A 26,004-nucleotide genomic window follows, 5' to 3' on the forward strand; every position below is an offset into this window, starting at 1 on the left:
TGTGGTGACTGCATGGACTGGTGGGAGGGGTCTTAGTGCCCACCTCAGGAAGCATGATGTTTTTGCCTATGCATTCACACACACACACACACACACACACACACACACACACACACACGCACGCACACACATGTGAGGTGCTGCCTGGAAGCTAGGTCCCTGCCAGGCTGCGGTCACAGCTGCCACTGTGAGCCAAGGGTCCGGGGAGGTGCTCGGGCCCAGGTGTGTCCACTCTGAGGCCACTTTATTGTTCCGCTGTGACAACTCACACCCACAGAGCAGGTGGCCAAACCTGGACATGGTCCGAGCAGTCAGGTTTCTGACTGTGCCCCACCTGCAGGGAAGGGTGAAGACAGTCGAGCCCAATGGACGGAACACAGGCACCGAAATTTCTCGGCCTCCCTTTCCTTGTGTGTGTTACGTGCTCAATCCCTAAGTGGTGTCTGACTCTTTGAGACCTCATAGACTGTAGCCCTCCAGGCTCCCCTGCCCATGGCATTTTCCCAGCAAGAATACTGGAGTGGGTTGCCATTTCCTTCTCCAGGGGATCTTCCCAACCCAGGGATCAAACCCACGTCTCCTGTATTGCAGGTAGATGCTTCACCACTGAGCCACCAGGGAAGCTCTTCCTTATGTGTTAACTGGGCATAATACAAGACATCTGAGGATATTATATAGGGAGTGCCTGAGGGTTAAATGACATGATATATGTGTAAAGCCCTGAGCATACCGCCTGCCCACTCATGGCTAAGTCTACCCCCACCACGCCTGAGTAATGGGGAAAGGCTGCAGGGATTCACTCACGTGCTCCCAGCTGCTGACGGATGGCGCATGCTGGCCAAGAGCTCTGGCTACAACCTCAGAGCTGCTGAAATTCTGTCTATTGGTCTGCACTGCTGTCTGGTTCCAAGAACCAGCACTCTGGGGTCTGAGAGACTTCTTGGGATATGTGACTTTCAGTGCTAAAACCAGGGGTCTCTGGCAAATCAGGCTGGTTGGTCCTTCTCGGTGAAGCCACACTAGGGGATTTGGACAGATTGTCCTTGGTTTGGTTGAGTGAGGTCCCAGAAGGACCCACTGAGGGTGGGGTCATACAGTGTGCAGAGTTCAGCTAAAACAAGGGGAAACATTCCCACGATCAGCAGTGTCCAAAGATGGAAAAACTCTTGTTTGAGATACTGAGCTCCTGGTCCTTGGATGCAATAAACCAGCAGCCGAAGGGCCACTTGAGGGGGATCCTGTGGATGGAGACAAAGTCCCAGAGTGAGGGAGTCAATGCTGGGCCAAATGCCCGCTGAGGACCCGTTTAGCCCCATGCGTGCCCTGTTTCTATAGACGGGTTAATGGGACCCTGGAGCTGGGACCGTGGCTAGCCTGAGCATGGAATTATTCTTTTCCCTGAACAGCCGGAGTGCGACAGGGTGGGTGGGGAGCTTGGCTACAGGTTGCAACTGGGTTTTAGCCCTTTCCAGTTCCTCGGAAGGAAGCAGAGAGTATCTTCCCAAGGGAGCTTAGCTTGGGGGAGGTTGAAAAGTCACCTGAGAACAGATACCCCCTAGCCCTCTCCAGCAGCAGACAGCCAGGCAGCCGGCTATGGGGGTGTTGGGAGCTGCCAGAGCCTGGTCAGCCATCTGTTGGGCCCATGGATCTGGCCCAGCCCTGGGCTAGGGATAAGACTGCTCTCTCCCCTGAGCCTCCCATCTGGCTACCCCCCCCCCCAAGTGCCAGTGAGACAACTGGCCTTCTCTCATCCCCTTTTGGGGCTGGACCGTGAATCCCTGGCCACCACCAGGCAGAAGCCACAACACCAACCTTCCTAGCCTCTGCTAGGCCTGTTCACCAGGATGTCTGCCCCCTAGGTTTGGGAAGCGAAAGTGGGCTATTGCTCACCGCTAGGCTCCTGGCCTCCCCAAACTGCTCCAGCCTGGAATCCCAGGGGGGCTCTGCATGTGTTTTTACACCTTCTTTTAGAGCTAAGGGCACAGAAATCCCTTCCCGTCTGAGGCTAGTTTACACCCAGGTTCTGGATCCCAGAAAACGATTCCTTGGACTGGGGGCTGATGGAGGGTCCATCTCGCCTCCGATCCCTGGAGCCACCTCCCTCTTGGCTTCCCGGGAGCCCTCCCCAGGTCCTTCTTCCTGTCTCTCCTCTCTGCTCTCCGTCACTCTCCAGGTGCCAGGGAAGCGAGTCTGCTCCGAATTTCTCTCCCCCTCTCCCGTCGGGGTTTCGGCCCCAGAGGTGTCTCTAGTGCCCAGTGTCCGTGGCTCTCGCCCCCGACTCCAGGTCCGCGTGCCCATCTCCGCCCGGACCGCAGTGTCTCCGCGTCTCCGCGCCCGTCCGGGGCTCGGAGCGGAGCGTGTTGGAGCGGCGGCCGCGGCCCCGGGCGGGAGTGCGGGCCCGCGGGGGCGGCGTTGGGCGCCTTCCTCCGTCAGGCCCTCCCCGGCAGCGCGGGGGGGCCGGCGCGGCCGCCGCTCGGCGCCTTTAAGGGAGCGGGAGGGAGCGGCGAGGCGGCGGCGGCTGCGGTGGCGGCGGCCGCGGCGAGCGGGGCGGGGGCGCGGGGCGCGGCGCTCGGAGTCCGCTCGCGGCCGGAGGCGGCTGGGCGGCCGGGACTGGGCTGGGAGCCGCGAGGAGCGCGCGCAGCGCCGCCGGAGCCCGCCGCCCGGGCCATGGCCAAGGCGGGCCGTGCAGGTGAGGGCGGGCGCCGGGAGGGCCGGGCCGCCAGCGGGGGGAGGGACTCGCGCGGCTCGAGGTGGGGGGGCCGCCGGTCCAGGTGAGCCCCCGGCGCAGGTGGGCGGAGGTTCTGGGCGGGCCGAGCGGGCGGCGGCGCGGCCGGCCCCCTGGGAGCGTGGAGAGGGGGCTCCGCGCGCCCCGCGTCCTTCCTGCGCCCCCGGTCACCTCGTGGGACACCGCGTCCCCTCGCCACCGCCCCTCTGGAAAGGGCTAGGTCCGCGGCGCCCCTGCCCGGCCCGGCGGAGGGGAACGATCGCCACCCTCCCGAGACCCTGGGCAGACCCGGGCGCGGGGAACGAAGGCGAGGTCCCGCGGCTGCCGCTCTATCCCACGCCCCCCGCCCCAACCCCAGCGCCAACCAGGACGCGCCCCCTTGTCCTGCCGCTCTCGCTATCCAGGGCGCGACAACCAACTACCCCCCGCCTCCCCGCCCCCAGCTCAGGCAGGAGACCCAGATTTCTTCTGGGGAAGGAGGGGTGCTCCGCTCCACACCGGCTTGTGAGCCGTCCCGCCCCCTCCCCCTCCCGGACCCTGGGAAGCAGAGCCTCGGGGCCCGAAGTCTGAAGGGTGGGGGGTGCTCTTCTGCGGTCCCCAGGGCTCTGCCCTCCCCCAGACCCAGGCCGTGTGGTCCGGGGTGTGAGGGAGTGGGCGTTAGTCATTTCTTCATTCATTCGGCCAGACGTTCATTCACCAACATCTGCTTTGTGCCAGGCCCAGAGCTGGGCACTGGGATGAGGAGGTGGACCAGACGCTGCCCCTGTTCGCACTCTCTGGGCCCGAGGGTGACTTGAGAGGGCGCTGCAACGAGGGTGGCAGCAAGCCTGGTCGCAGCAGGGCCGGCTTTCGAGGCTGGCATGTGTAAATCTCCTATGCACTCACACCCAGCCTGTGACGTTGGCAGGTGCCATGGCACCCCCTCGGACTCAGCAATGGTTTGGCACGAACCCCACCCTCTCTCCGTCAGTGGTGGCAGAGATGGAATGAGTGTGAGTTCACTTCTGCACACACTTGGAGTGGATTCTGCTGGGCTGTGTGTGTGTAAAGCCACTGCCACCCCTTGGATGCTGCCCTGATCCTGGACCAGGTCCCGATGCTCCTATACATATGCTGGGTGTGTGCTTTGGGTGCCTGAGAATATACTCCTGTTCTGTCCCCTGGAGTCCTGTCTGGGTGGGGCTGGTTGTGTGCGACACAGCCAGTGAGGAACACATCTAAACACTCCCTTTCTCACTTCCCTCCCTTTTCCTCTCCAAAGGGAGGCACCAGGAGATGACACCCATGGGGCTGGAAAAGGCGGTCTCCTTGGGTCCTTGCCCACCCCAATTACTCACACAAGAGCACATGGCAGGTGTGTGTCCCCCACACTGTCCTCGCGCCTTGTGTGCATGCATGTGCAAGTTCATGCACGCCCCTTGCACACTTCACCTACCCGAACACCGTCAACACAACAGCAGTTAACAATCGCTGCTTTTACTAGGCACCAGGCAATGTGCACCACCATCCCGGGAGGCAGGAAGTGTTACTCTTCCCTTCTGAAAACATCTGCAAACCGAAACTCAAAGAAATACCTCCATCCAGGTGGCCCAGAGGGTCTGGGCAGAGCCTGGATGTCGGGCCAGACTGTAAGGACTTCTAACGATGGATTTTCTCCAATGTTACCCTCAGAGGTTCCAGCCCTTCCACCTTGGTCCGTGTGTCATTTGGTCTCTAGACCAAGAGTCCGTGGGAATTTGTTCCTGTGACAGGTGAAGAACTGCTCTGCCCTGAGCATCGGTGCCTCGTGCTATTCTAACATCTTGTCTTTCCTGCTGCAATTTCATGCTTGGCCCTTTCCCTCAGGGCAGCATGGACCCCCCCTCCCCGCCTTTCTCCTCCATGGGTCCAACAGCCCAAGCTTCTCCCTCCCACGCTCAGCTGCCACCCCAAGGAGCCTTTGGGATCGACCCTAGCAAGATCGGATTACTCCTCCTCTTCTGAGTTCTTCCAGGCTCCTTTGCATTTTGTAAAAGTCCCTTCTCTTCCTAAGCCTTCTAAGCTTGTTGACTTGAAGACAGCAGGCAGTAATGTGTGCATGGAGATCGAAGTCTGTGAGGATGGACTGGGGAGCTTTACAACAGAGGGAGTCCTTGGCGACAGGGGCTCAGGTCCTTCTCTTTACAGCTAGAGAAACTGAGACCCAAGGATGGGATGTGACACAGACAGGGGTGGCTATTCAGGACCATCTACTGTGGATGGACAGACTGACAGAAATGATCAGGCCTTCACCCTGGGGGTGACATTAGAACTGGGGAAGGGTGAAGGCTGTGAGAATCTGGCCTGTGAATGAAAGAGTCTGCTCTGTGGCCTATGAGGTGTTCTGTCTAAATCTGGCCAAGGGGACCATTGACTAGAGATAGAGGTTTGGGTCTCAGAGCCGCCCTAGTGCCTGACTCCAAGGTCATTGCATTGTAGTCCTGTGAGAGCAGCCCAGACTTGTGCAGTGCACACCCTAAGCAACCAGCCATGGCTGTGTCAACAGAGTCACACAGGAGCTGAAGGGAGGCAGTGAAAGGAGCTTCCATGTTGCCAGGAGAACCCAGGTACAAGAGAAAATGTAATCAAGTCTTAGAAAGGATTGGATAAATGGCAGGGGGTGGATCCCAAATGGGAAGGTTTCAGTCACACAGACCAGGATGGTTATGGTGCCCTGTGTCCAGTCTTGACAGAAAAGGCTAGGCAAGGAGAGCCCTTGGTCTTGGCCTGAGAGAGCGCTCGATCTACTGGACAAAGGAGGAGAGATACTACCTATGGGATGAAAGTCTGTAGGAGGGAGGAGAGGGGGATAGTGGGGAGGGTCTGGGAAATGACCTCTTACAATACAGAGCTATCTGGGTGGCAGGCCTCAAGTGTGTTGCCGACAGGGAGGAGGCCAATGGGGGCTTGAAACAGTGAAGGCTGAATTCCTCTAGAAGCTGGGCCTTTAAAGGGTGGCAGAATTTGTACAGAAAGGTGCAGATAAGACCTCCTAGTCTTGGGAATGGGAAAAATGTGCCTGTAGAGGGGGTGGGTGGGGAGGAGGTGCCCAACGGTGGAGAAAGTTGGCTGGCTGGGGAGAAGGTTCCTGGAGGGGTGCAGAGGGCTGCGAGAAACTCTGGAGAATGTGGAAGATGGGAGGGACGCATAAGGTTTGGGTGTTTTGACAGATCCCTCCTAGGAGGGCAGAGAGAGAGGCCAGCCGGGCAGGGCTCAGTAGGGAAGGGTTTGCGCTGGTTCCTGCCAGCCTCCGGGCCCCTCCCTTCCTCCCTATGCCCCTCTGGCCTCAGCAGGTTGGCAGGCAGGTCAACCCTGGGGGCAGGACAAGTGGAAGGCCCTGCCTTGGCAGGAGCCGAGGCAGAAGCCAGGACGGTTTTTGAACCTCTCTGGCTGGGCCAGAGCCGCTGTCTGGAGAGGCTGGGAGGGGGCTATAGGGCTGGGCCCTCTTCCAGGCTGGAGGAACCAGTTTATTTGCTCCCAGGTGTTGGGGAGGAGCCAGCAGGCTGGAGTGTATCAAACCCAGTAATTTGAGTCAGTAAAATACTGATCCTTTAGGAGCAGAGCTGGGGGCACGCCTTCAGAAACTTATGTTCAAAGCATTTGCCAGGAGCTGACACTGAGCCCTGGGGAGGGGGGCCCAGTGGAAAAAGGTGGTGGCAGAATTGGGCCCAGAACCTGTGTCTCCAGAGATTTGGTTTGAACCTGGTTCTGCTGGGTCAGCTGCCCTCTCACCATCCCAAAGTCAGACCTCCTCCTGGGCCTCTGCTTCGTAGTCCCCAGGTGGTGTTTATGGCGGGGGAGACGAGGGTGAGGGAAGTGGCCGGATCCCTCAGAGGACAGAATGTTTTGGAACTTGGGAAAGGGACCAGCTCTGAGATTCTCAGGACTTTGAGGAAGAGCCAGATTTGAGGCACGACTCAGAAACTCCCAAGCCTGGGGTACCAGAATGGCTTTGCTGTGTATCTGCCGAAGGGCCTCATGATTCTATGTGGTGATGGCAAACACACCTTTGAGGTTCCTAGGGATCCATGAGCACGCGCTCAGTCACTTCAGTCATGTCCGGCTCTCTGCAACCCCATGGACTGTAGCCCTCCAGGCTCCACTGTCAGTGCGATTCTCCAGGCAAGAATACTGGAGTGGGGTGCCATTTTCTACTCCAGGGGATCTTCCCCACCCAGGGATCGATCCCATTTCTCTTACGTCTCCTGCTTTGGCAGGTGGGTTCTTTAACACTAAGGCCACCTGGGAAGCCCCTAAGGAGATGGCTAGGGCCAAATCAGACACCAGCGCCCCAACTCAAAGCCCTTCTAAAGCTCTGCCTCCAGGAAGCCTTAGCGGCCTTCTGTGCAGTCATAGACGTGCTAGAGCTTGGGCCTGTCTCTGGTTCTTCTGCAGTTACCTGTCATAGCAGTCAACCTGGCAGGCCCCAGCAGGCTTCAGCTTGAGACCCTTTGGTGCCTCTTAGCCCTGCCTGTGATGAGGTGTGGGGCGGTGAGTCAACACAGCACAGTTCGTAAAACAGTCCCACAGCAAGCACATGATCCTGGGCCCATAAACCCTGGTGGCGGTCTTGGCTGGTGTTTGGGAGTCCAGTGGTGGCACACAAAGTCTGGACACATGGCTAGACCCCCTTCTCTGGGGCCCTGTCTGTGTCAGACTGGCCAGAATGTGTGATGCTTTCTCATATATATCTTAGTGGACTGTAACAGTTCGTCGCTAGAAGAGTTTTGGAGATCTTCCGGTCCTACCAGTTAATTATACAGGTGGGAGACCAAGGCCAGAAAGGCAAAAGGTTTTTCTCTGAGCTCTGGTGTCTTCAAGAACAGAGGGTGTGAACTCCCAAGACCAGTGAGGACTTGAGGACTGGGGGCTTCTTTTTGATCTGGGTGCCTCCTAGAAATTCCCTGGGATTCCAGGCTGGGAGAGGGTCAGTGATTAGCATTCCAGGAACAATCTGGCTCATTTTGGGTAGCAGTCAACATGCTTTCCTATCCAACAACATGCCAACGTCTCTTTGAAGTAGGGCTGATGTCATTCCCATTTCATGGATGAGAAAACTGAGGCCCAGAATGGTTAAGTATCTGATTCCAGGGTCACACATGAAGTTAGAGGCAGAGCTGGAATTAGAACTTAGGTCTCTTCTCTTGGATTCAGCATTCCTAGGAATTTGACTGTGTGACAAAGAATAGACCTGGCCCTGTCACTGGTTGCTCTTGAACTGCCCCTCTGGGCCTCAGTTTTCTCACCTGTAAAAGGGGAATGAGAAGGAAAGAGTTGGGGGGGACAGGACAGCTCTGAGTTTGCTCTAGCTCAAACACTGCTCTCTTCCCCCTCAGCCTCTCTCCCCCCTCAGCCTCTCTCCCCGTGGCTTTACTGTGCCTTTCGGCCCTCCACTCCTCCCGTCTCCCTCCTCATGGGGACCCTCCCAGAGGCTGGTGGGGATGGGAGGACAGATGGGGAACTGAGGATAGGCATTTGGAGAGCACCTGCCTCCTGGGGGTCCCAGGACCCCAGCCTACCACCACATCTGCAGCTAGGAGCTTTGTGGAAGAGGGTGGCCAGGGCCCCCAGGGAAAGGGCTGGGGGTGGGAGTGGGGAGGAGAGAATGCATAACAAATGAGTTTGGAAATCAAATAGGATCTGAGCTCCCCACCCACTCCCTCAAACCTCTTTATACTCCTTCTTTTAAAATTCTTGTTTTCTGAAGAGAAGGAAAATGCTACCCGGCACCCCTTTTGCAAACGAATGGGCGCCTTAGTGAGTCACGCAGGAGGTAAATGCCACCCCCAGGGCCCCACGTCTGCCTGCCTGCGGAGGCCTGCACAGCCCCCATGGGGGTACACGTGTGGGGTGCCCCCTGCCTGGCAGAGGCTTTGGGGTGGGAACTGGGTGCCTGTAGTGGAGCCCTGACCCTGCCTCCTCCAGGCTCTCGCCAGGGTGGCGTTTTATGAGGTTCAGTTGTGGGTGGGACCACGGCTCAAACTGGGGCCAGGCTGAATGCAGGTGTGGCCACATCAGGGCTCGGTTGGAGACTAGGGGAGGGGCTGCAGGGGCTTGGGCTGTGACCTGTCCGTGGGGTGAATTCAGGACCTTCAGGGAAGGTTTTGTGGCTGTGGGGCTGCCAGGGGCCCCGCAGGTGGGGGGCTGGTGGGGGGGGGGCAGGTGCTAATGAATCCGTCTCTGGAAACCAGAGTTCAGGGGCATTAAGCTCTTCTCTCCAGGTATCCTGGCAGAGGCATGGTGTGTGTGCTTGTCTGGAGTACCGTCTTCCTTTTGGATTGTCAGCCTGTTAATTTGCAGACCTAGGGCTGGGGAGGCCAGGGAGGAGGTGTTCCCCCTTCCCAGATGACCTGTTATTCTGGAGGGAGGGAAGTGGCCGTCTGTTAGCCGGGGATGCTAAACAAGGGTTGAAAGCAAAAATAGAAACACGTCGGGCTCTGTGTTTGGGAGGGGCACCGAGTTCTGGTGGATCCGAGAGGCCTCTTCCGCGCCGTCTGCCGCTGATGCTGTGTTTGCTTGGCTCAGTGTTTGCAGAGCACGTCACTCCTGCGCTCTTGACCTCCTCGGGGATGCGTCTAGGTGTGCGGGCTCTGGGCTCGGGCTCCAGGGGCTGCGGCTCTTCTGTGAGCCTGTCTTCAGGGGGTTTCGAGTGGCTGTGGCCACCCATCCATCCCTCAGACACCTCTGGCCTTCCCTGGACGGCTCCCGAGTGGTTCAGCTCACTGCTGTCTGGATCAGAGCTCCTTTTGGCCTCCCATTCCTTTCTCATCCCCCGACTTCCCACCTCCCGTGAAGCTGGTCTCAGCTGACCGACTCTGGAATCATCCCTTGTGGTAAAAAGAGCTATTTTCAGCCTTCCCATTACTGCCCGGTGGGGGGGGGGTGGTGGTGTTTATCCCTTGCTGCCGTTTTGCTTCCTTCTTGTACAGTGTAAACTGGAGCGGTGTGGAGAGCATTCCACAGCCCCACCTGCGGGGTCCCGCCTGGCAATTCCCTGGTGCTGTGATTTGGCACCAGATGCAAAGCCTAGTGGGGCCGAGGCCACCTTGGCCCCCCTTCCTGTGCCATAGTCATCCCAGGGTAGCAGGGTCACCAAGGCTCCTGTGGAGTCACCTCGGCCTTGGCTGGTGGGGGCCACTCCCCTGCTGCTGCCCCATTCAAACTGATGGCAGCCTTTGGTGACCTTACTGACAAGCTGGCCAGGTCACTGAGGTTGGGGGGGGCTTTAAAGGAGCCCCCAGCATCCTTTGTTGAGTCTATGACAACCTCCACCCCCAAATCTGGCCTCCCCATGCCCTGGTTGGATGCCTGGGTCCCTCCTGGTCTCTGTTCCCTGGTCCACACTGCAGGTCCTGGGGTGATTGGAAGGGGCCCCTCTATCCTGGTTTTTGGGCCTCCCCTCCCCACTCCCCCACCCTTCTGAGGAGCCTGCAGGTGGCAGAGCCATCAGTGGTGAATTGGCAGGTGCACTGGAAGCTCCCGTTAGAGGCAGGAGAAAACCTCTCCCGTATGGAGCAAGAGTCTGGTGGGACAGAGGGGGACATCTGGGGCTGGAAAAAATTGTTCCAAATAACTCAAAACTGTTGGGAGCCGAATTGGCAGAGCAAAACAGAAGTACAATAGATAGCCAAAGCTATTAATCACTAATTATCTCCTAAATAAAGTAATTAATGGGTATTTAAGTGGCATATTTATGAGACACCAGCAGGTCTTCGAAAACCACATTTTTTTCCCCCCAGAGCAACTAGTTGGGCCAACTGTGTCCTGCTTGGGAAACTGGGGTTGTCATCCCACCCTCAGGCCAGCCAACCTCCCCACCCACACCCCCGGGCAGGGAGCGTGGCCCCATCTGAGCTCCTCCCTTTGTCATCAGAGCGCCTCTGAACTGACCTCACTGGGCTGCCCTGGGGACCGTAGGAAGTGCCTGCAAACCCCTGGCAGTGGTGGAAAATGCTGCACAGAATTTATGTTAGCTGCAAAAATAGCCTTGAAGTTGTATGCTACAGCCCCTGATGGTGCCCAGTGCTGTTTATGGCCAGGGTCAGGCCGCAGTCGGTGGCTAGAGGCATTGCTTTTTTTTTTTGAGTCCTTGCTGAATGTGCGGTTGGGTCAAGGCTTAGTTTGTGGCGTGGCCTGTGGTCAGCTTCATGGCCTGTTTGAGATGGGGTCCCAGTTATTCTGTGATTGGGGTTGTGACTTGATCTATGGGCAGCTTGAGGTTAGGCTGTGGTTGAGGTCAAGGATGGGCTGTGGTTAGTCTGAGGAAAATTCTGCAGCCTGGAGTCTCAGCCTCAATCCTTGAGTCCACCCCTGGACTGATGGAGCTACCTTGGTGCCCTGGAGACTGTATTCCTTCCAGATCCTGCAGGATCTGGGCTTCAGGTGCTGGGAACCCCAGCATGCAGGCACTTCTGGGGTGCCTGGCATGTCCCCTGAAATAGCCCAGCACACGAGCTCATCAGTGGTGCATATAGCAGTTTGGGAGATAGTTAGGACCTGTTTCTATAGCAACCAACCCCCAACCAGCACTGGTTTCCTTCAATAATGCCTTTTTCTGGAAGCAGCTTCTCCTGGCCTCTTGTTTCTCCCTGGGTGGCCCCATAGCACCTTGAAGGCTGAGCATGGGCTGGTTGGCCCTGATTGATCTTGTCAGGTTCATCCTGACCCAGAGAGGGGGCCTGAGGACATTCCCTAAGGGATACTTCCCTGAGAGAGGACTCTCCTGAGATCTACCTGGTGCTGGGCCATGCTGAGCATAACAAGAACTTTCTCTGGTCCTGGGCTAGGAGAGGCTACAGGCCTGGGGAGGATACCTACTGGGTGTTTGCCTGGAGGAACCCACAGCCCAGTGTAGCAGGCAGGCCTGGACCTATTCTACAGACAGGCACTCTGACGGGCTCAGGTAGAGGATGTTACGAAACAAAGAAGAGGCAGGTGCCCAGACTAGCGTGGGGGTCAAGGAAGGCTTTCAGCTGGGGGCTGGGGGCTGGGGATGGAGGGTATTTCAGGTACCAGGAGCTTCAGGAGCAAAGTCTTGGAGGGAAAGAACATGGCATGGTGGAGTGGGGGTACTTCCCAGTGGTGGCGTGTTACTGGAACCCAGACTGATGATGGGTGGTGGGGCTCGGAGAAATTGCAGTTCCTGGCTTTAGGTAGCTCAAGATCTGGGGGAGGGGGGCAGACAAGATACAGCCCCAGGGAGCTGCACTGGCAGAGAGGAGAGAGGCCAGCCATGCAACAGAAGCAGCCCCAAGAGTGTCAGGGCTCAGGCTATTCTAGCCTCTGGGTGAGGCGGGCAGTTCCTGCCCTGCCCTCGGGGCTCCCGTTCCAGGGGCTGGAGAAGGAGAGGGGCCCATTCTTGGGAGCGTCCACTGTGAAAGGATCAAAGAAAGCCCTGTGGATATCATGATTTATTTATTTTATTTAACAAACCCTTTTATAGCACTGTCTGAGTGCCAGGCACTATGCCAAATCTTTTTCAAATATTCATTCATGTGATCATTCTAGCAGCTCTAAGGGAAGACTGTTACAATCCCCATTTTACAGAGGAGGAGACTGAGGCACAGCGTGCTGTAGTGACATTTATTAAGATCACTTACATGAGAAGTGGCAGAGCTGGGATATGAACCAGCCCTTCCCTGGTGGTTCTGACGGTAAAGAATCTGCCTGCAATGCAGGAGACCCAGGTTCAGTCCCTGGGTCGTGAAGATCCGCTGGAGAAGGGAATGGCAACCCACTCCAGTATTCTTGCCTGGAAAATTCCATGGACAGAAGAGCCTGTCTTTTCACTACTGGGAGCATGAGGGGACAATGAGAGGCAGGAAGGCAGGGCTCTGGGAGGAGGGGCAGAGAGGAGGTGGGTCACATCCCTCCCTCCCACTCCCCGCCCCTCCTAGTCCCCCTTCTTCGCACCCTTGCCTGTCTGTAGGAGCCTTTCCCAGATTCTGTGTGTCTCTCACTGCATCCAGCGTGTAGAAGGACCCCTGGGACCTCAGGTCAGAGCTGAGGAGCGGTAAGTGTGATTCTGTGTGTGTGCGTGTCTGTGTGTGTGTGTGCCTGTGTGGGCCACATTTGGGCTCCGGACTCTACATGTCCTGGCTTCCCAGGTGGCTCAGCGGTAAAGAATCTGCCTGCAATGCAAGACCTGCAGGAGATATAGGTTTGATCCCTGGGCCAGGAAGATTCCCTGGAGGAGGGCATGGCAAATCATTCCAGTAGTCTTGCCTGGAGAAATCCACGGACAGAGGGGCCTGGCAGGGTACAGTTTACAGGGTCACACAGAATTGGACACGACTGAAGTGACTGAGCATGCGGGCATGCTCCCTGCATATCTGTGTCCACGGGGCTCCCACTGTCCTCAGGGCAGCCTGATGATTTAGCAGCATCGATGATCAGCAGTTAGACCCAGATACTTGTGCTTGTAGAACCTGCCATTCTCGTGCCCGTGTGAGTGTATGTGGACACAGAAGGCAGAGACTGGAGACAAGGGCCCTGCCTGAGCCCTTTTCTTCCAAGGCGCAGGTTGCCGGGATCCAGCCGGCTGGCCAGCTCTCAGTTTCAGATGTATCCCCAGGCAGGACCGGGCACAGAAGCTGTGGCCACGGTCACAGGCAGCAGGCTCAGTGCCGGGCACCTACCTTGGCCAGCTCAGAGGTGCTGTGACTCCCTGGAGGCCTGGACATTGTCACTTGAACCCCTGCAGGGCCACGGCGGTCAGAGCAGACGCCCATGTTCCCTCCCTCGCTCTTACAGGTGAGGAGAAATTTCTGGGTCCAGCATCTCTTGGAAATTGCCTAAGAGATTGCTTTGACCCCTGTCTCTCCTACCTCTCCCATTCCCCAGCCTGGCCAACTCTGCCCCGACTTCCTGTAAGGCTCAGTTCTGCCTCCTCCTCCAGGAAGGCCTCCAGGCTGCCTGCCTCTGGGAGGCGCTGTCTACACCTCTCTGGGCTCGGTTGATGTATTTCACCCAGGGGCCAGGTTGCCCACCCCTCCTTTGTCCCTTGCCCTATGCCGGGCCACATAGGTTGGGCCCCGAGGCTGGCACTGAGGCCAGGGATTGAGCCCATTCAGCTTTGTCAGAGCTCATACCTCCTAGGTAGCATCTGGTTCAAGGTCTGGCCCAGGAGGAGTTGGCCAATGCCTCCTACCTCCCTCACTTTACTGGGCCAGGGCCTTCCTCGCTGTGGACTCTCTTTCCCCTCAGACTGGGCTCCCGAGAGCAGGGTGGTGTCTCCCTTCTGGGGTGGGGAGCGCTGACCTTCAGGCCAGGGCTGCTCTGGAGTCCCCGGTAGAGGGCAGAGCACCCACTGTTGGCTCCTGTCTGTCTGTCCATCTTCCAATTCCTGTGTCCATGGGAACCAGGGCTAAGGTGGGGAAGTGGGTGACTGCTGGCTGCACTCATGCTGGGGAGACCCAAGCCTGTAACGAGGTCAGGGAGACTGCACTGGGCCTGATGGGGGTGGGCAGATGGACCAGGAGAGGGGCAGGAATGGCTCTCCACAGCCCCTCCCCCTGCACCCCGCTTCTCTGAGCTCTGCTGGGGAACCCGTGCACCATGGGGTGTGAAGGATCGTTTATTTCTCTGGATTGCCAGGGAAGGATTGGGGTATTCCCTTTTCTCTTTTATCCTGATTTAGAATGGTTTTTTTTTTTTTTTTTTTTTTTGGTCTGTGCTGGATGGCTTGTGGGATCTTAGTCCCCTAACCAGGGATCGAACACACCCCCCCTACATTGGAACCATTGGACTGCCAGGGAAGTCCCTTGATTTAAAGTTTTGAATAAGTGTGACAGAGAAGGTGGGACAGAAGAGTCTGTTGGAGGATGTAGGCTGAGCCCTGGAGACCCTGCAGCCTGGGGGAGAGAAGCGAGGAAGAGACCCGGGCTCCTGCCCTGAGCTCTTCTGCAGAGCACACCCTGTCTGGTGGTCCTGAGCACAGGCCCTGGAGTCAGATGGACCTGGGTTCGGATCTTGCCTCATCCCTTATGAGCTTTATGACTTCAGTTGAATGACATCACCTCTCTGAACTTTATTTCTTAAACTGTAAGATGGGAATTCCTGACACCTGCTCCATGGGACTTGGTTAGGATGAGTTTAGATAATACCTGTGAAGCCACCAGCAGGTCATTTTTTGTTCATTTGCTTGTTTAACAAACACCTCTTGGCTCTCTTCCGCCTGGGCCCCTGTACTGGACACAGAATGCAGAGAAGTGAAGGGCAGGGACCTACCTCAAGGAGGTTGTGCTTCTGGGCCTTTGCCCTCACTGATCTGGGATCTAGGCACCCACCTTCTCTGACTCTCAAGACCATATGTGGCCTTCAGCGACCTGACCTGAGACCCTCTACCCCTTGGGAGATTTCTGAACCTCTTGGGCATCTGGGTCCACTCTTTTGGAAGTAAGCAGGTGATAGACTCTGGATAGAGGTGAGAACCTTAAAACCCACCTGTCCTGAGCTCCCATCTATGACAGGCAGGTGAGCCCTACCTGTTCGGGCTCCATTTCCTCTCTCACCTCTTCTTATACCCGTCTCCCCCTCTTTCACTGGCTCCGGCCACGTGGGTTTCTTTCTGCCCCTTGTGGGTAACTTTGCCCCTGCACTTCCTTCATCCAGGAAGGTGCTTACTCTCATCCTCTGCCTGTCCACGCCACACGTGTGTGCCAGGAATGTGCATGCACACACAGAGATGTACATACCAGCGCTTAGGATGTCTGGCTCTTTCTCACCATTCAAGTCTCCACTGACCCTCCACATTTTCAGAAAAGTCTTCCTCTCGTGCCCTCCCAAGAGTCTATATCAGTGTTTTCCTTTTTTGAAATATGACCTTTGCCGTTTGCTAAAAAAAAAAACAAACCCTGCATGCCGGAGGAAGAGATGAAGGGAACATCTTCCTCCAAACACCAGGTGACGGCTACTTCTTTACATGATCTGTCCTTTTTTTTTTTTTTTAAATAATTTTATTTATTTGTTTTATATTTTGCTGCTCTGGGTCTTTGTTGCTGCCCGAGCTTTTCTCTAGTTGTGGAGATTGGGGGCTACTCTCTAGTTGCGATGCGTGTCCATCTCATTTCAGTGGCTTCTCTTGTTGCGCAGCATGGGCTTTAGGGGCCCCAGGGGTTCGGTAGTTATGGCGCGTGGGCTCAGTAGTTGCAGTTCCTGGGCTCCAGAGCACAGACTCAGTAGGCGTGGCACACGGGCTCGATTGTACCATGGCAATGTGGGATCTTCCCAGACCAGGGATTGAACCTGTGTCTCCCGCATTGGCAGGCGGATTCTTTATCACCGAGCCACCAGGGAAGCCCACATGATCCATTCTTATAAGTTCTTTTTTGCACCAGGGTAGATAACTGAGATCCTCCTATGTATTGAATACCTACCTTTCCAGAAGCTGTTTTGAGCAGCCTGTCTGCAAAGAGGGAAGGACTGTAGCAAGTTTAAACAAACGTAGAGTGTGCATTTAAAAACCAGTGAAGGTATGCCTTTTGAAAATAAAGAGGATGGCACTAAACCAGATAAAAGATGCTTTTAAAGAGAAAATCAACTGTAGATACAGACCACAAAGGAGACTCGACACTCAGGTGAAGGGTTCATGCGGAAGGAGAAACAGCACTGGTCCAGTGTTTATAACTCACCGGGTGACAGAGTTCTTTTGACGATGGAGCCAAATGCCCTTGTCATCATCCCTCAGTGGATGTAGAGATCCACGCGTTCACGCCTGTCTGTTCTCCAGGCTATGACGACACTGTAAGAGACACTTGAGGAAAAAGGGCATTGTGGAGGTGGGAAGGGACGGTTTTACATTCTTCCTAGTACTTGCTGCTGCTGAAAGGATTGTTGCTGCTTCCTTGGTTTAGGACTGCCTCCTCTGTCCTCCTGTAGAGTGCAAGCTTTGGGAGGGCCCCACTCTGTCCCTCTTGTTCACCACGATGTCCCCAGCACCTAATACAGTGCCTTGCAGGATGGGCAGCTCCCTTTGACACCCCCAAAGCCCCACTCCCTTTCTGCCCATCTCTAGCTGGAAGAGCATCTCCTTCAAATGGAGCCGAAGCAGGCTCCTTGCAGGCTTCCCTGCTGCTGGGCTCTCCCCACTGGGACTCCCGCCAAGCCCAGCCCATCACATGGTGTGGGTGTTGTGATGACCTAAGGTGATGGTGGCCTGCAAGGATGGATGCGGTGGGGGCGGCGAGGGAGGGACGAATTCCCGAGCTCTCCTCTTTTCCTCAGGCTCTAACACAAGCTCTCTTTAGGAGGGGGAGGTTGACAGGAATGCCGTTGCCCTTCTTTGTTCGCGGGTGAAGTATACACTGTGTGGGTAGGAGACCCACCATAGCCAGTCCCTTCTCGCTGAAACTTCACTATTTAAATTCAGGAGACAAATCGACACAGATATATCTTTAGATGAACCCACCACTAATTAAACTCTTGCTGCTCATCATACAAAACTCAGGGACCAAATAGATGAGGTTAATATGACTGTCCTGACTGTCCAGATTCTTGCTTTCTTAGAAATGGAATAGATTTGGACAGCAAGGGATATTTGCACATTTATATCATATGTCTGATAGTTTTTATATCCTTGATATCTGTTGGTTGAGAAAACATATAAAATTAATGTAAAATCAGGAAGGATTTTAAGTGATTGTATTTTTTGGACCATAGAAATCTTCACATACATTTAATGTATACCTATGCACTTCTTTATTTTATTGTATTTTGGTGCAATAAATGGTATTATTTTTCAAATTTCAAATTCCACTTGTTCATTTCCGACATACAGGAGTGCAACTGACTTTTCTATTTTGATTTTCTATCCTGTCATCTTGCTATCCTCAATAATTAGTTCCAGTAGGGTTTTTGGTTTCTTTTTTTGGTAGATTTTGTAGACTTATTGTTTTCTAGATAAACAATCATGCCATCTGAGAATAAAAGCAGTTTTATTTTTCCTTTCTCATATGTATACCTTTTATTTCTTTTTCTTGTCTTATTTCTCTAGCCAGAACTTCCCCCATATACATTTGGGAAATGGTCCTATAGTCATGTTAGAAATACTCACTTATGGTGTATCTGGATTCTTCCAACTCCCTTGCAATAAATCCAGGGTCATAGGAAGGAAATTGCTGATCAGACTGTCATGCTCTCTACGCTGTTGGGTGAGAATGAAGAGCTTAGAGCGTCCCCACTGGGCATGTAGGGGAAGACCCAGATTTACACCCAGAAGTGACTCCCAGGTCGATTTTCCTTATGATCTCTGCCTTTTCTGTGTTTCAGAACCTGCTTTTTGCTTGGCTTCAAGCCATGAAGGTCAAGTGGGGTGTGTGTTTGGGAGTTTGTGGTGGGTGGGGCAGGAGGGTTAGGCAGGAGGGCTGGGGCCCTGGGCTGACCTGTGCTGTCCTCTCCCTTCAGGAGCAGTTTACGTTCTGGGATCTGGGCTCAGGGCAGGAAACGGCGCCAGCATCCTGCAGCGTAGCTGGGTGCAGTGAGCTGAGGCTGCAGCAGGTTTTCTGGGGAATGCGTCATGAGGTGTGTTCTAGCCAAGGCTGGGGCAATGCCCACCCCTTGCTGGTTCATTTACATCTACTATTGCCAGATCAGCTCCTCAAGCATCAGTCAGAGTTGAAAAGTTTCAGGGGAAAGTCTCTTTCGGGTTACTTATTGCACGGATGCGGGAGCCAAAGTAGGGGCATTGCTGATGCAAGAAGCCATGTGTACTAGATGGCCAGGGCTGAACAGAGGAAGATAAACCCTGTGTGCAGGGTGGTTTTACTGTTTTCCACTGAATTACGATGCAATGAACTGTAAGGCGCATCACTATTTTCTTTTTCTTTTTTTTTTTTTTGCATCACTATTTTCTATACCTCAAGAAAGAATAAACAATGCCAAAGAAATTAGGACATGCCGCCACATAAGATGCACCCCAGTTTTAAAGCTGTTGAAGTGTGGGGAAAATGTACATCTTAGCACTGATAAGATGAATTTATAAAATTAATGGTCATATGAAGTTATATGTGCACTGTAAACATGGAGTTTTCCCTGCCTCTCCTTATTAAATTTTGCTCTGTAGAGGTAATCCCTATTGATGTGGGATCCCCACCAAAGTGCTTGTCCTTCCAGACATTTTCGAGCATTTGTAAGTATAATTATATAATAATTATTGTTGTGAGCACTTGCTATATGCTAGGCCCTGTGCTAAGTACTTCAGTGTATTTTATTTCATTCTTCCAACCAGCTCGTGGGGGCAGGTGTGAACTTTCCTCACTTTATAGCTGGCGAAACTGAGGCACAGACAGGTGACAGGACTCACCTGACATCATATAGCCTCTAAGAGGTGAGGGCCTGAGCTTGAATCTAGGGCTCTTCCAACCTCAGACCCTGAGTTCTTAACTAACATGCTGTACATATCCTCAGTGTACAAGCAGGAGTATATTTTTCAAAAATGGGATCAAAAGAAACATGGTTCTGGGACCCATGTGCATTTTTTTCCCTCTTAACCATACTCTGTGGGTATCTTTCCATGTTAATACATAAGGAGCTACTTTATTTTTCTACCAACTGCAAAGAATTCCCTTGCTGACTGTGAATATACATCTGGTCCTCTGTGGGTGGACACTGGGATTTCTTCCGGTTGGTGGGTATCACCAGAACACTGAGTTGATCAACTGTGTATTGCCATCTTTGTCTACTTCTCTGATTACTTCCTCAGGAAAATTACCAGGTCAATTTTCTCCTAACACTTTTATGGTTTTAGTGTTTACAAGTAGACTGGAATTCATCCACAATATCCAGGATTTCACGTGTCTTGGGAGCCATCGGAGGGCTTCCTGAATGTGTCTGATATCAGCTGGCTTCCTGAGAGTCCCAAAGTGCCAAGTAAAGAGGCTCTGAAAATGTAGGGTGGAAGAGAGAGGCTCCTGACCCATCTGTATCTCTGGCCTTCCTCCCCCTGGTCCTGGGGCAGGAGGTGGGTTGGGGCTGAGTTTGGGGCCCCCAGGGGGCCACATTCTCTGCATGCACTTGTTCCTGTCTGCTCTGGAATACCCCCCAGCCTACGTCTTGGCCTCTGCAGGTATTAATAATAATGGCAGACATCATCACTGAGCCTCCCGAGATACTGGTGCTGAGCATGAGATATTTCTGATCCTTCCAGCTCTGGATTGATTGTTGCTGATATTTTATAGACTGAGAAACTGAGGCTGCAGTATGGAGTGGGAATGGCTGCCAGGTTGTAAGTAGCAGAGACGGGCAGAACGCAAGCTCTGATCCCCCTTCTCTTAGTTTGGGGCTTTTTTTCCCCAGGGGAGGCTGCAGTCCCAGCCTGGCTTGCACACGTGTGCAGCAGACCTCACTTCTAGTCCATCGGGATGTCAGCTTCTCCTCTCCTCCACCCTCTTGAAGCTGGCCATGACCACGTGACTTGCTTTGACCAATGACACCTGCGCAGAAGTGTGTCGATGTGAGAAGATGTGTTTACGACTGGGCATGACTTTCTGTGCTCTCCTCCCCTGCTTCTGAAAGCCTTGAAGTTCCTTTTTGAGATGCTGGCATCATATGGTGGCAGCTATGAGTGACTGCCGTGGCCAGAGTCCCCTTCCTACCTGTGTGTGAGTGAGAAATGAACTATATTGTTTTAATATTTAATTATGCATTCATTTCTTTTTGGCTAGGTCTTTCACTGAAGTGTGAGGGCTTCTCTCTAGTTGTGGCACGTGGGTTCCTGGGCTTAGTAGTTGCAGCGCGTGGGCTTAGCTGCCCCACGGCAGGTGGAATCTTAGTTCCCCAACCAGGGATCCAACCTGAGTCCCCTGCACTGGAAGGTGGATTCTTAACCATGGGACCATCTGGGAAGACCCTGTTATTGTTTTAAGATCTTTTATTAACTCAGCAAAACTTACTTGATGCTTCCTGATACATGTGTCACCTTAGCAACGTCTCTAACTGCCTCTGGTCTTGGTTTGGGTGTGTGCAAAATGGGCACCCTTGTTCCTGCCCAGCCGAGCCATCTCAGAGAAGTGTTTGGGGCTTAAATGAAAGCATAGCAGTGGGATGGCTCTGTGAGGGGCAGGGCACTTGAAGTCAAGAGGGCAGGGATGTGCAGAATGCTGACCAAACCTTGGGCCGGGATGGTCTGCGTCTACCTCCTTCATGCCAAGACACAGTCACAAGCTTGGTTAACAGGTGTGTTTTCTTTGGCAGGTGGCCCTCCCCCGGGCGGTGGTGCCCCCTGGCACCTTCGAAATGTCCTCAGTGACTCAGTGGAGAGCTCTGATGATGAATTCTTTGATGCTAGAGGTGAGTGAATCCCATCCTCCCATCAATAGCTGGGTGACCTTTTTGAGAAGCTCAAAGAAGGGGCGCTATTGGGAGCTGATCTCTCTCCCCACTCAGACTCTGCAGTTCCTTGCTTCATAATCACCCAGTCTGTACGTTCCCCCAGGGCTGAGGCTCAGCACCCCATCACGCATGCTTTGAGATATTTACTGAGTTGCTCAACTATTTCAGGTGCTCACGGTACTGCAGTAAACCAACAGACATGGTCACTGCCCTGGTCAAGCTTAGTCTAGTGGGAGAGGCAAACGTCAGACAATGACACGAAGGAAAATACAATCACAAATGGAGAATAAGGGACTTCCCTGACGGTGCAGTGGCTCAGACTTGGTGCCGCCAATGCCGGGGGCTCGGGTTCAATCCCTAGTCAGAGAACCTGATTCCACACGCCACAACCAAAGATCCTGCATGCGGCAACAAAGATTGAAGATTTTGCCTGCTGCAACTGAGACCTGGAAAAACCAAATAAACATGTACATACTAACGAAAACCCCAAGTGGGGAAAAATACCTCTGAATAAGAAGAATCAAATGTTAATAGAGTGATGATAGGGATATCTAATTTCGGGTGGAGGTCCTTAACATCCTCTCTGTAGAACCGAGGGTAGGAGTTGGCTAGGTGAAAAGCGAGAGGAAAGAGCCTTAGGCAGAGGACATAGCAGGTATGACGGTGCTGAAGCAGGAACGACGGGGCCTTCCAGGAAGTGAAGGAAGCCTGTGTGCTCTGGGAGAGGAGAGATGAGACTGTGTGTGACCGACCTGGTAGGTGACATGCAAGATCAGCTTACAGATGGGAGGGGGAGCTGGAGTGGAGATGGAGACCAGTTAGACCATAGCAGACGTTCAGGGGAGAGACGACGGAGCGGGGGATAGATCAGCTCTGCGTTTCGGTGCCGGGTGCTTGGGCAGTACACCAGATGTAGCAAGGGGCACTATGTAAGTGAGGACGGAAAAACAAGAAGCATTATAAAGGGGACATTCCTGGTGATCCAGTGGTTAAGACTTTGCCTTCCAATGCAGGGCATGCAGGTTCGATCCCTGGTCAGGGAGCTAAGATCCCACATGCCTTGGCAAAAAGTCCGAAACATAAGACAGAAGCAATACTGTAACGAATTCAACTAAGACTTACAAAGAAAAAAAAAAAAAAAAAAGGTCTACCTCCAACAAAACTCTTTGTAAAAAAGCCTTATAAGGATTGGAGAAAAGGGCACTAAATGGGGTGGGCATTTCAGACTGAGAGATTGACCTAAGCACAGTCTCAGAGATGGAGATGGGCAGGGCAGGTGTGGGGACCAGTGGGAGGCAGAGTCTGCCTGAACTTCAGGAGAGAGGACCCTCCCAGCCATGCGCCTGAACTGTGCAGGGGTGGGTGAGACCCACAAGCCCAGGAGGGTCTCCAGTCTAGGAGGGTCCTCAAGTCTTGCTTGGCTGGCTCAGCTCCCCTCTGGGTAGTCACCGTATTTGGGAGATTAACTTACTCCTGAGATAGAACCAGCTTTGAAATGCCTGGCTGAACGGGGTCTTGAAAAGAGAAATGGAGCATGTGCTGGGAAGACCTCTGGGCTCAGAGCAGGACAGTTGGAACATGGTCTCAGACAGTTGGAACTTGGCATCAGAGAACATGCCATTGACTTGTTCTGTGATGTCGGGCAAGTCTGTCATCTGCTCTGGGCCTCAGTTTCCCTATCAGCTCTGTGCCTCCAGAAATGGAGACTATATCCAGTTCAGATGATTTGGGGAGGAATCACAGTGGGGTTGGCGGTGGGATGCTGTCCCAGCTGAGGCTCTCCCATTTTTGACTCTGGGTGCCAAGTCCCCTTCCTGATGCCAGCCCCACACCAGCCCATTTTGGGTTTCTTGCCTCTCTCCCATTGGTTTCTGCTTGGAGTGGCAGCCGGGGCTGACTTTCTCCATAGCAACTAACCCACAGTGTGACAACAACGGCTTAAATATTTTGACGCTTAGAAGACTTTCATTTAAAATATTTTTGCAGTTCATCAGGGCTCTGCACTCCCAGATGACGAGGATGGCTCACGGCAGGAGGCGTCTGCGGGAGGCGCCGGTCAGCTCCACCTCCATCCCAATGGCCCGCACGCCTGTCTTCCCTTTGAGCAGCTGTGGCTCCCTCCTGCTGCCCTCCTCTGTGGACCCTCAGCAGTCTGTCCTCCGCTCCCATCATCTCACTGCTCTGTCTGCAGTTCCCAAGTTGGCCTCATTTCTAACGCCTCTCTTATGAGTGGTCCCACCTCTTCCTTCATCTCATCTCCTCCCCACTGTCCTCACTTCCTCCATCTTTCTGTCCCTCCACCATCCCAAGATTGCAGACTGTCCTGCCTCTTTCCCTGACTTCCACCTCTCGGCACTGCCTACCAGACTCTGAACCTCACGTCTCCGCTCGCCCCTTCCTAGGTCACCTCTCCCAGAGCATCCATAGCTCTCAGTTGCATGGTCCGCCCACAGGCTGCTGGAACCTTCTTCAGTTCTGAGTTGCCAACTCCCCACCTCCTGTCTGTTCCCTGAGGTGTCCCCGGGCAGGCCTCTGCATGTTTCCTTGGCTTGGGGCAGTAAAAGGCAAAGTCAACCTCCTTCTTCATTCCCAGGAGCTGACTCAGGCCAACCTGGCAGCTCTCTCAGCAGCAAGGGTCCAGCCGGCTTTCTGGGTGTGCTCTGAAGGGTCGCCTCCCTGCCTCTTTCCTCAGTCCAGGGCTGAGGCCTGACCTGACCTGGTCGTGGTCTCCGTCCCCACCTATATCCTCCTGCCTCCGTGGTTCCGCCTCCCCCTGAAGTGGAGCCACACTGTCAGGAACAGAGGCCAGAGCATGGAAGGGGCCTGTCCATCCAGATCGCACATCATGGTGGGACAGAGGGGCTGGAGCCAGGAGCTTAGTGTCCAGGCCAGGCCTTTTTTCTTTGACTTATTAATGAAGATGGGGCCCTCCTCCCTCCCTTTCTCCCTCAAGCTCCAGCCCATTGATCCAGCACTAGGGTTTACCATGGGGGAAGGGAGATCCTCATGGATCATGGTCTGGTAACAGAGAGACTCTTAGGCTCTGGGAGGCTCTGGTTGTGTATGTAAGGAAGGAGACGGACTGGGAGGGGCACTCAGGACTATGGAGCTCTCTGGGTCTATAGCAACCCCTGGGCACGATGCTGACTCCCTGGGGCATGGCAACAGGTGCGGGGCCTCAGGGTGGCTAGTACCTCTCACTGGATGCTACAGGGTGGGTGATGGGGTCCAGGTGCTCCGACCCAAGAGGCTCCATACCCTAGCCTGTCGATAGAGTCCAAGCAGAGCTGGGGAGCCATGGCAAGGCTGGAGTGCAGAGTGAGGGGAAACCCACGGTGGCCAAGAAGGGACATGCCTCAAACCCAGGTCGTGTCAGGGCTGGGGGTCCTCAAGGTCTTTGAGTTCAACACCCCCACTCCATTTTACAGGCTGGAAAACTGAGGTCAAAGAACTGGGGAACTTGGTCAGGGTCACACAAAGAGTCAGGCAGAGCAGGGGCTAGAATTCAGAGTCACTCATTCCCTCTCTCAAGTAGTTATTGAGCATCTGTCCATCAAGTACCAGGAAGTATTCCCTGTATGGGACACAGGGCAAGTAGACCCCATCCTGACCCCCATGGATTGATTGATTTATTTTGGTCATGCTATATGACACACAGGATATAAGTTTCCCAACCAAGGATCCAACCCATGCCCTCTGCATAGGGAGTACGGAGTCCACAGGCCTCCAGAGAAGTTCCCTGGACTGTACAGTTTAGTGATGATGGGTGGGAAGACAACATACAAGTGAGTTCTATGGAAAAGTCCCACAAATAAAGTAATACAAAGGAACAAACATATCAGCAAAGAAGGCAGACGAATGAAAAACAAAAGGTGAAAAAATGAAGATGTGTTCACCATCGTTAGTTATTAGGAAAATACAAACTAAAGCCACAATGAGATACTGCCTCATACCTGTTAAAATGGCTAATGATGACAACCGACCAGAATGTGGAGAATTGGGACATTCAGACTCTGCTGTGGGGGGTGGAATGTACAATGGGACAGCCATTTCAGAAAACAGATTGCAGCTTCTTAAAAAGTCGATCATCATTAACTACCTTTCCTCCCCTAGGTTTTTAGCCAAAAGGAAAGCAAACGTATGCCCACCTACAGATGTGTCCCTGAATGTTCATAGCAGCTTTATGATGGCCTCAAAGTAAAAACAACCCAAATGTACATCAATGGGTGTTCAAATAAACAAATGGCAATAGACCCATGTATTTGGTATCAGCAATAAGAAAGGAACGCGCTGATACACCCAGTGATATGGATGAATCTCAAAGTAGTCAAGGGGAGGCGAAAGAGTCAGGCTGAGAAAGAGTGCGTACTATGGTTCTATTTATAGAAAACTCTAGAAAAACGCAAATAAGTCTATGGCAACAGGAGCAGATCTATGGTCTCCTGGGGGTGGGGAGGAGGGGCCAAAAGGGATAGGAGACAGCTTCTGAGCGTGATGGATATATGCCCACTATCTTGATTGGGGTGATGGCTTCTTGGTTGTGCACAAATGTGAAAACTTGTCAAATTGTACTTTTTTTTTTTTTTTTTTTTTTGGTTATCCTGTGCCACTTACAGGATCTTAGTTCCCTGACCAAGGATTAAACCTGGGCCCTTGGCAGTGAAAGCTCCAAGTCCTAACCACTGGACCGCCAGGGAATTCTCAGATTGTACATTTTAAATAGGAGTGTTTTATTGAGTGTCAAATGCTGTTAGAAACATGGAGGCCCCCCCCCCCAGTATAACATATGGGGCTGTGATAGAGCGACTAGTGAGTAGGAGGTCCCCAGAGGATGTAGCCTTGAGCTGAGAGTGGAATAACAAGAAATGAGCCATGTGGGGATCTGGGGCCGCGTTCTGGCCAGGGGGAGCAGCAGTGCAAGGCTCTTCCCGGAG

General features: G+C 53.8%; 1 protein-coding gene across 3 annotated transcripts in view; it reads left to right on the plus strand.

Moving 5' to 3' along the window:
* The first annotated feature begins 2,571 nt into the window (after positions 1 to 2,571).
* The window catches only part of PITPNM3 (PITPNM family member 3), a 94,232-nt gene continuing 70,799 nt past the window's right edge, over positions 2,572 to 26,004 (plus strand). For all 3 annotated transcript variants that reach the window (XM_042255556.2, XM_042255557.2, XM_027975097.3), the window contains exons 1-2: positions 2,572 to 2,689; positions 20,933 to 21,028. In XM_042255556.2, coding sequence (XP_042111490.1) covers positions 2,668 to 2,689; positions 20,933 to 21,028 — 118 coding nt within the window. In that variant the 5' untranslated portion in view covers positions 2,572 to 2,667. The remainder of the gene's footprint in view (positions 2,690 to 20,932; positions 21,029 to 26,004) is intronic.

Source organism: Ovis aries, chromosome 11, assembly GCF_016772045.2.
Source record: "Ovis aries strain OAR_USU_Benz2616 breed Rambouillet chromosome 11, ARS-UI_Ramb_v3.0, whole genome shotgun sequence".
Classification (NCBI taxonomy): Eukaryota; Metazoa; Chordata; class Mammalia; order Artiodactyla; family Bovidae; genus Ovis; species Ovis aries.